At 27.9% G+C, this 10,412-nt stretch overlaps 2 protein-coding genes across 2 annotated transcripts in view; both read right to left on the bottom strand.

Moving 5' to 3' along the window:
* Positions 1–766, bottom strand: part of LOC105622585 — a 10,697-nt gene extending 9,931 nt beyond the window's left edge. Inside the window, exon 1 of the mRNA XM_012204005.1 lies at positions 752–766. Within this exon, the coding sequence (XP_012059395.1) occupies positions 752–766 (15 nt within the window). The remainder of the gene's footprint in view (positions 1–751) is intronic.
* A 3,984-nt stretch (positions 767–4,750) lies between these two features.
* On the bottom strand, positions 4,751–9,385 carry LOC105619612. Its single transcript, XM_012201134.1, has 12 exons — positions 9,344–9,385; positions 8,006–8,087; positions 7,126–7,244; positions 6,864–7,043; positions 6,563–6,738; positions 6,371–6,461; positions 6,091–6,282; positions 5,795–5,965; positions 5,557–5,698; positions 5,367–5,437; positions 5,185–5,274; positions 4,751–5,080 (listed from the first exon to the last, which is right to left on the bottom strand). Exons 1-12 carry the CDS (start codon positions 9,383–9,385, stop codon positions 4,751–4,753), a joined length of 1,686 nt encoding a protein of 561 aa, XP_012056524.1.
* Between the last annotated feature and the right edge of the window lie 1,027 nt (positions 9,386–10,412).

Raw genomic sequence — 10,412 nt, 5'->3', positions numbered from 1 at the left:
ACACACACACACACACACACACACACACACACACACACCACACACACACACACACACACACACACAAACACACACACACACACACATATGAAATAGTATAATATATAATAAAAAATGAGGATAGTTTTAAATTGTTCTATTAACACTCATTTTCTTTTAGTTAGTTCATAATTAATAAAATATAATGTAATATAATAAAATTAAAAGACAAAACTATATTTTATATATTATATTTTTAAAATTAATTTTTTAATAGATAAATAAATTTAAAAAGAACAATTCTATTTTACATTTAACTATTGTCTTTATTTATATTCATTAAGTTCTTTATGATTATTCAAAATTTATAAGTATGTAATGTTAAAATATTAATTGTAAAACATAAAGTTTCCTATTTTTTGTCATATTTAAATTTAGTTAAAACACGAGAGAGTAACTACTAGCTGAAATATTGTCCCGAAGATTACATGATTTCATATGATTTTATCTGATTACAAATAATTTTTTTCAAATAATTTTTATATACGAAGTAATTTGGTAAAATATATGGTTTTATTTACTTAACTTTAATATTATACAATGATTTCTTGTGGTTGCACATATAATTATCAAATTATATTACAGAGATTTCATATGAATTTTATAATGATTTCGAGGAAATCTCTGTCCCACGATTACATTAAGTGGTTACCCCCTCGTAAAACACTATAATAGTGCGAAAAGGAAAAACATAGGAACCAATTTAACTTACAGCGTAGAGTCTCATATCTTCTGCCTTAATGCATTAATAATAAGCAAGAATTTCGGACAAATTGCACAAATTCTCCGCGTTATGTTGTTCGGCCGATGATTTCCGGTCCTTTACACGCTTCTAGTCGCGCGACTGTTTTTCACGTACCCGACGCATGCACTCCGCAACGAGACAGTGTGTACTACTTCATCTTGACGCGATACAGTTGACTTAAGCCGAAGCTCTAGTTATCCCCACGCCGACGAGAAGTTGCGGCAACCACCTACGAAATCCCTCCAGCATCCACGATGCACGCCTCACACTCCTCACTTGTCGCTTACTTGGTGATTGAAGGAAGCAAGAGAGCTCCTCGTGAGTTAAATGACAAAGAGAGAGGCAGAGACAATCGTGGAGGGTGAATGGCTTGCAGAGATTAGCGATGGATATGCGATGCGATAGGTATAGAATGTTTCCGTATCAGTCGATGGCGGAAATTCTAACTATAACTCTTAGCAAATCTCGAGTTCCTTTTCAGACTGGAATTCAAACTAAACAGGACTTATACAGATTTTTCAGGAAATCATGTCTTTTTGCAAAAATTTATTATTCTGCGGAGACGAATAGTCTTAATCATCTTATTTTGTAAGATGATTTAATATGTAATGATTTTTCTGATCTTAAAGTTATTACAATATGCAAACACATAAAGATCTTTCGTTTGTTTGGATTTTTGTTGTCTTGTATTCATCAGTAGCGGAACGCAAGGTGGTGAAAGTGACATTGGCCGAAGAGGGGATTTTAATGACTCTTCAATTTTCCTCTCTTTCATTCGCGAATGTTATGCACATCGTTATACTTGCGGCACTCGATTTCACCGAAGCAATTTGATTAATTTTTGGACAGATATTGAGTAAAGCATATAGATCGAAGACCGTTTTTATTACTTATCTAAAAAAATGTATGAACATGAAATAAAAAACGGGAATAAAGTATATTTTACAAAGAAAGAATTGCTTTAAGATCAAAAATTGTAAGTATTATTTTATATCTCGATACCTTTTATGTAAAAATATACAAGGCTTAGTAATAAGATACAAATTAGAGACATGATTCTTATGATTTGTCATGTATGTTTGTCTTAACTTATGTATGTATAAGTAAACGAAGAATTAAAGAAAACTATGATTTATAAAATTTATTAAAATTATTTATCTTTTTTTACAATTTTTAAATAAACACTTTATTATTATTTACTCTTAGAGTAAAAATGATATTGTTCAAAAAACAAAACTTAAACTGTTATTAAATTGCTTTACAAAATTATCAATGTTATGACTTATAAATTATTGGAACTTTCTCCATATATATATATGAAATATATAATATAATATACGCAATCATAACTTTCATTTCGATAAAGGAAGGAACTACTGATTTTACACTCAGTCTTTTATTTTCCTCTCTAGTTTTCCTTCATTCCATAAGTAGCAAGTGGTATGCCACGAAATCGGAACATGCGAATACCAGCAAACGCGTTTAATATGTCCCAACTTCTTAACTGTGTCAATACTTCACAATCATTTTTTAAATTTATTTTTATTAAATATATTTTTGAAGTTACACAACAGCTAATATTGTAAACAAGAATCATACAATGATAAAATATTGAAAACATTAAAAACAAAATAATCCAACCAATCTTAGTTTTCTTTAATTTCATAAAAGCGTCTCTTCTTGTTATTCAATACATTAATTAAAATATACTAAGTACGTGTAAAATCCGGTAATCGTATAAAGAAGACACGGCAATATTTCACGCCATGCTTAGCGCCGAAAAAACTAGCATATCTTCAGATGTATTCTATATTTCTTTTACTTAAAATATATGCCTATTGAAAAAAATATTTGTGTATTGTTTTATTGTGCAGTTTATTCAACGTTTATACTTAGAGAAGACCCGAAATATAAGTATCTCTTTCAAATTATTTATAGAAAATAATAGGAAAAGGAAATTCTTGATAGAAAAGGTTAAAAATGTTACATAAAGCAAAAATATGACAGAGAGTTCGAGATGATGCGATAAATGTATACTGCTTCTTTCAAACTTGTTTATATTAATTGAAATTTACAATTAATTAACAATGTATGTTAGAATATTTTTTTTAAACAATGTTGTAACTATATGATAATCGCAACAATCTAAATTACACATCAATATACTGTTGGCTCTTGATTTGGATTATAATTTATACGATATTAGATAATTCTTCTTTGTTGCTATTAATATAAAAATATAAGCGTCAAGAGTATAAATTTCGCATTTAAATAAAGAAATATATAATTACTAATTAATATTTGGTTTTGAATTACAATAATCTGTTAATTAAGTGTTACAATCTATTAATTAAGAAATCAATAAAAATTATTTTATATCATTAAAAGTTATTAATAATGTAATATCTATAATAATTATATACATTACATATATAAAGATGTAAGACTAAATTTGAGTTTATCACTTCAGTTTTAACACGATGAAACTTATATTGGTCATTATATTGAAAAAGCCTTTGTTATTCTATGTTACGTGATATAATATCTACATAAACTACCACATGTGTGGTTTCGATTTACTTAACAAAAATTATTAGTACTTTTCATAAAAATAACTTCTTTACATTTAATAGCACGGATTATTTGACACATCGTATATTTATAACTGATTGATGTGAAACTAAAATTATATATATATATATATATATATATATATATATATATATTATAATTTATATTATTTATAAAATTTTTATAAATATACATATAAATATATTTATAATATACTTTATAAATATAAAAATAAATTTAAAAATAATTGTAACTGTATATTTTTAAAAATAAATATATTTTATAAATATAAACATATTTATAATATGTCGGTATATAATATATACATATAGGATAGATAGTCCAACAGTGAATCAGTAGTACACTATGAAACCATTGCGATATTTTGTAAATGCGACGTTATCAGATTGTGTTGCTATCATGCAGCGACTCGCATTTGAACCCCTCTTCGGTTTTTCAGTCGACTGGCAGATCGCGCAAGGGACGGTTATGTAATGTCACATTTTAAGAATTTTGAATTGCAAAGTAAGTTTTTTTCGCAAGTTTTACGCATTTTTCATGTTTTGATTGTTATATCTATCATTTTTTTTCATTATGCAATAGTTTGTGCACATTTGGCTTTATTATTCTATAAGCAACTTTTTCTATTACTATTATTTTATTACATTATTTAAGAGATTATCTTTAAGAGATTATTATATGGAAAAGGTTAGGTGGTCTACAATGAATCATTTTGACGTAGTGAAAAATGAACCGTATATTATATTATAGATCACATAACCTTTTTTACGATAACCTTCAAAATAATAATTCATTATAACAATTATTTAGAATACGACACCTTCCCCCATCTCAATAAAAACATATTCATTTTTTCGTGCGTTTTCACTCAAAACGAAAGAAAAAACGTGATAATCGGCCTTATGAATCTCCACCACCTTATAATTACCTATTTTATAAATAAACATTTTAAAATATAGCAAAATTAAAATAATCCCAATAATTCGCAATACAAAACATGTAGTTCATTATTAAAAATAGCATGGTTTATTGTGTAACACTTCTTATACACAATGAATCATTTCCCGTTTTTTAAAATAATCGAAATTGTGACTAAACTTCAGGGATAACTTAAAAGTTATTATTTATAGTATAGTCAACTAAATTCATGAATTGTATGCAAAAATTCAGATCTTCAATTCAATAATTCAGAGAAATACGAGCCTATGAAATTTACATAGTTTATTATTGGACTACTTACCTTATACATATATAAATATAAATATATTTATATTTACAATATAAAATAAATAATACATAAAATGAATAATACAAATTATAAAAACTTTAAAATACTACAATACAAAATTATATAATTAGAGCACATTTTATAAGTTATAAGGTAATATTACACAGTGTAGTGTGTAAAGCTCTACAACTAGCACCAGGTATGTTGAGGCCCATAATGCATCCGGTTATGAAATCATAAAATGTTAGTAAATCAGATGCAAACTGAACATCAAAACAATAGTGCAGTTTAACAAGAATATCGAAGGCAATTATTGGATCGTTGCCAACTGAAATTAAATTTTCATCAGTCTTTATATAAAATTGTCCTTCTTTTGTTTGTCCAATCACAAAGCACACCAAAAACGGTTGGATATTTTTTGATTTTTGAGATAAAGTTTCATCTTCTTCATTATTTACAAGTAAATCTTCCATTGTCTATATTAAAAATTAAAAGCAATATATGACTTATAATATAAGGTATCTATAATGTGCATTGGCTGCATTTAAATTTATAATGTCTTTTTAATTACAATACTCACATGGATAAACTGTAATAAATTTCGATTTGGAATTTGTTTAGGGGAAAAATTCGATGCTTTAATTTTTGCACCTTTTGAATTGTCTTCCCTCTGAAATTATAATTAATATTATTAGATTTATATACGCACGTTCTTTTCATGAAAATTATTCCGAAATCGGAAATTATTTTTGAATGGCTTACAGATGATTTCGTTTTTGCATAATTCGGAGAGGGCAACAACTCCGGCAACAAAATCAGAGCTTTGAAATTATCTGTAAAGTATAAAAAAGTATATTAATAATCAATTACACACAAAAGAAAGTACAAGTATAAGTTATAGAAAAAATCGACTTCTTGTTCAACAATATAACTAAACTATTCGTTATCATACCATCATCAAAATCGTCCACTTTTTGGAGCAAATACTCCTTTTTTATGCGGCAGAATTTCAAAATTCTCGGCACATAGTAAGATGAAAATTTTCTTAAAAATGTATCATTGTTTGGAAACATCGATATAAATTCCCCATGAATCTGAAACAATGAATGAAATTCTGAATAATGTAAATTATTTAAATGAAGAAAGAGTTACATATCTGTAAATTATTTTTCATACTTCAATTAACATACCATTTCTCCATTGTAATCTTTTAGTTTTGGATATAATCTAAATATATCATCTATTGTCATTTGTTCAGAATTTTTTATGCTCCTTTGCCTGTTAGGTCTCGTTTCATCTAATAATTGTATAATACTCGACTTATTGCTATCACTGGGTATTTTAAATATAAGCTCACAACACTGAAAATAATAAATTGTCAACAATAATTAAATATTTTTATAAGAAAAAATCTATAAGTATATATATATATTGTACTTGAATTAGAATTCTAAAATATGATTTTCTTTACAAATGTTATAAGTACCTTTTCTTGAAATACTTCTTCATCGAGATATTCTTGTTTCACAAATTGTGTTCTCTGTCTTTTAACATTAATTTTTTTAATTGCTGGCTTAGTCGATGCTCTTTTTTTCTTCGTGGGACTTAATTTTACTCGCATATTTTGGAAGCGATATTGTATAAAACCGCTATTTGTCGTTTTATCATAAAAATGCTCCTAAATATGTACATAAATTTTGTTAAACAATAGTATCAATATATGAATTATTATAAAATATAAAATATAAAATTATGAAAATACTTACATAACCTTCAGGTGAGTGTGAAGATCGTAATTTCGGAAAAGCATTGACGATTTCCTTAGCCAATTCTGTTTTTAATTGGCTAGATGGATACCTTTCAAACAAGATTCGAAATAAAAACGTTATAGAGATAATATAAACAATTAAGTTATGAATAACGTATTTTATAAATTTGAAAAAATGGTGATAACGTACATATCATTGCTGAGTTTAACTATTTCAGCACATACTATTCTAATAAATTCTTGACGATCGGTATTTCCAACAATACCAGAATCAAGAACGCTTAATAATGGTACCTTTCTTGTATGTTTAGCATCATACGCTTCAATCCAAGCTCGAACATTTAATTTATTTTCTGCGTTGTTAGGCTAAATTTCAAACATATACTCTGAATATTTTTTTATTATTTATTTATTTTCGTAAAACGAATTACGTATTTTTTAAATGTACACAATAGAATATCTTTTTGAAGTTATAATAGCATAATTAATACCTGCTGAATATTTATATTTTGTGGATGCAGTAAAATAGGGACATTTTGTACATTATTTATGTCATCTACTGCAGAATTTTTTGGTTGCTCAACTTGAATGATTTCATTACCAACAGTTGACGCGATTGTAGGTATATTATTTTGAAATCCATAGATAGGTCCATTAACAATAAAACAATTCTGTATACAGTTACAATAACAATTAGAATTTCTTCATATAACTGGTTATACATTTTATTTCTAATGATTAATTTAAAAATACCGTTGCTTTTGCTGCATTAATCAAATTCAATAGTCTCTTCCTCGGTCCCGTTTTTATTTTGAGTTCTTTTAAGTCAGTTTCTGTTAGCGAAAGAAATGCTTCGCCATCAACAAATTCATCTGCAATATACACAATATTTAAAAAGAATGAATTATATGATTTTTTGAATCGCTGACTCTTAAGTGAAAGCTAATCCGAAGAGTGAAAGATATTCAGCTTTTATTTAATTATTTTCTCATATGTTAAAAGTTAATTCATTTATTAAAACTGTTATTAAGGAATTAGTAACGCAATTCAAGTCAAATTACATAGATGTATGTACTCGTCGTACAAAAGATTTCATTGAGTCATGCCAAAGCGGATATAAATTTACTAAATCGATCTAATATTCTTCATAGTGAATATTTAAAACTGGATTGTATAATACAATAATGTATTACTTTTATAAGATGAGCATGTATGTACATATAATTAAACTTGAATTAAATTTAATCCTTTTAAAATCAACTTTGTCTACGGGCTTCTTTCATCAACTTTTGAATAAATTAATCGACTCACAGAAGTGCCAATAGCAGTTTAATATATCAGAACATCTCCTCTCTCTTCCTCTTTTGAGTGTTTACACATTGTGTTTAATTCTCACATTGACAATCGTGATGATTGAATCAACCATCGATTAGTGTTAATCGGAGTTGATAGAAAAAGTCCGGGTGCAGATACAATAATAAGAAATAAAAATAATAAGAAATAAACAAGAAATAAGGAATAAGAAATTTCAACTTATCGGATATTTAGAACTCGGATACTCAGTTTCTGATAGGTTAAAATTATTGTTACTCCTTCTATTATATCTGTCCCGTGACATATTTTTGTAATTCACCTTGCAGTATTTTCAGAACCTCATGTGGCACCCCTTTAGTGAGTAAATATTCTTTTAATGCAGTCGGACTGTTTAATGTGTCCTGCGAAAATAAATATTAATTTGTACATGAAGCCCATCCTGCAATTGCGCAAGCGTAGTTGTAAGTGGTTGTAGTTGTAAGAATTGATCAGTCACAGTCGAATATTCTCCTCATATTCGACTATGATTGGAGAATTCTACACTTAAGGTACGATTTCACAGAGATATGCACATCCACAATATTGCCCCTACGACCTTTTATAATAGATCGGAAAACATATAGAAGTCTAAGAGGATATTAGCCCCACTTTCACCAGTATAAACTAAAAATAGAGCAAGGGAAAATCTAGATTTCAATATCTCGCTGTAAACGATTTCAATATCTTTTATTATGTTTTCTTAGAGAGTGAAATATCGAAATATCGGAAAATGATGTGTTGATAATCAACTTACGCTGAATTTGTAGATCTCGAGTACAAAATTTGTATATGTGTATTGTGATCGAGAGATATTTATTCTTTTGAGATTGAAAAAAATTAGAAAAATAATTTACAATTTAGTACTTGAAAGAGGGCGATTTACATTCGAATGACAAGTATTTTGCGCAAACGCTAGTCGCGTATTTAATGTACATATCTCGATGTATAGTTCGATCGCATCAAATTATCGGGGATCATATAAGCTAAGCGTTCGGAAATATTGCTCAACTGCCTCCATGATTGTTTTGTTTTGGTTGTTCATTTAATGTTAAACAAGATAAGATCCTAAAAACTCTGTATCAGAGTCTGATTACGATTTTGTCAAAATCTCTCTTACGAGAGAAAGATATTTAATATTATAATTTCTGTGCCTATATATGTACTATCTCACTCTATAATCTTAATTAAAATATAGAGTGAAACATAGAGTGAAACAGTATAAGTTAGAATGAAATAGTATGTATACAGAGAAAAATTATACATATTCTCCTCTTTGCTAAAATTTTGAGAAAATTGTTGATCGCTCGTGGCGAGACTCTGATAGGGACCCAATGCATCCGAAGTATCGGAGGTAATCGAAGGCATCTGAGTGATGTTTCCGAACGCAGGCATATCCGGATGTAGAGAAAGCGCTCCGTTTTTAGCTGTGCTGATGAGAGTGGGAGCAATTAGCTGAATATCTTCATGAAACCTCACCTTTACGCAATTGCAGAAATAAGGACTCGATACAGATGTAAAATGAATGTATATTTATGTATTGTTATATAGTCATATCTGTTTGTTGGGAATTTATATGGAAATTCTCGTGTCTTTCTCGAATTAAATAAATGATGCTTACCTGTGGTAAAATGTTCGAATTCATCGCGTACAATGCATGCATAATCAATCACAATCACACGAAACAAATGATCTACACTTAATTATCTTACAAAGTCTTCCGTAGTCTATTGTCTCTCGAAAACAAAAATGGCACATTGTCGAGTTTAATCGCTAAAACATGTTACGAACAACCAAGATGGCACCATCTCGTTCATAACAGCAAAACGCTTGTAGCGCTCCTAGCGATTGAGAATTCACTCTATTGAAGTGACGTTCAATGCATCTTGCATTGAATTATCAACCGATGCTTAAATCACTTTGATTGATCGAGTGAAATAGCTACTCACTCATTACATAAAAGTAGACCGATTAATTCCAAAGGAGTTCACTCTTAAAGATTTATTTTTGAGGTAGTTGTCACTCGCTCTTGTTAAGAGTGAAATTTTAAATAGATATTAAAAGTATAGAATGAAGGATTAGCTCTTAGATTGGGACATTTATCTACATCGATCTCTGAAGCTTTTGCTCAAAAATATTCTTCCATTATTACTATTATAACAAAATAATAAATATAGAAAATATAAAATACTAATAGGAGTCTTTTTAAATTAATTAACCATCGTAATACAATTTTGGACAAACTATGATATCTGAGTTAGTACAAATCATTTTTTTCCTTGTTTAAAATACCGACGAAATATTATAATTATTAAAGATGTTCCTGGGCAAATTTTTGTGATGTATCACCAAAAGGGCCCTGAGGGCTCGAAGATAATTGAAGAACGATGACATTATCGACAATTGATATAAATTTGCGAATATTATAAATATAAATATTTGGATAATATATTATTAAATTTATGATTTTTTGTTATATAAAAGCAGCATAAAATAAGCATACGTGTAATGTTATAATATTTTATATACTGCCATAAAATTATAACTTTTTTCTCTACAGTTATCATCTCTATTGATAATCAAACTCGGATGATAATATTAAAATTATAGTTCTAAATAAAAATCGTATATTATAAATTGAATTTTAAATACATATATATATATATATATATATATATATATATATATAT

This window comes from Atta cephalotes (genome assembly GCF_000143395.1).
Source record: "Atta cephalotes unplaced genomic scaffold scaffold00002, whole genome shotgun sequence".
NCBI lineage: Eukaryota > Metazoa > Arthropoda > Insecta > Hymenoptera > Formicidae > Atta > Atta cephalotes.
Note: the sequence above shows the minus strand (reverse complement) of the source record. Positions and strands in the feature narration are given on the sequence as shown.

Coding starts and splice junctions, on each gene's coding strand:
- LOC105619612 (XM_012201134.1), bottom strand. CDS start 9,385: ATGCATGCATTGTACGCGATGAATTCGAACATTTTACCACAG. Junction 7,044..7,125: donor TTAATGCAGCAAAAGCAACG/GTATTTTTAAAT, acceptor AACTGTATACAG/AATTGTTTTATTGTTAATGG. Junction 5,438..5,556: donor AGTGGACGATTTTGATGATG/GTATGATAACGA, acceptor TATACTTTACAG/ATAATTTCAAAGCTCTGATT.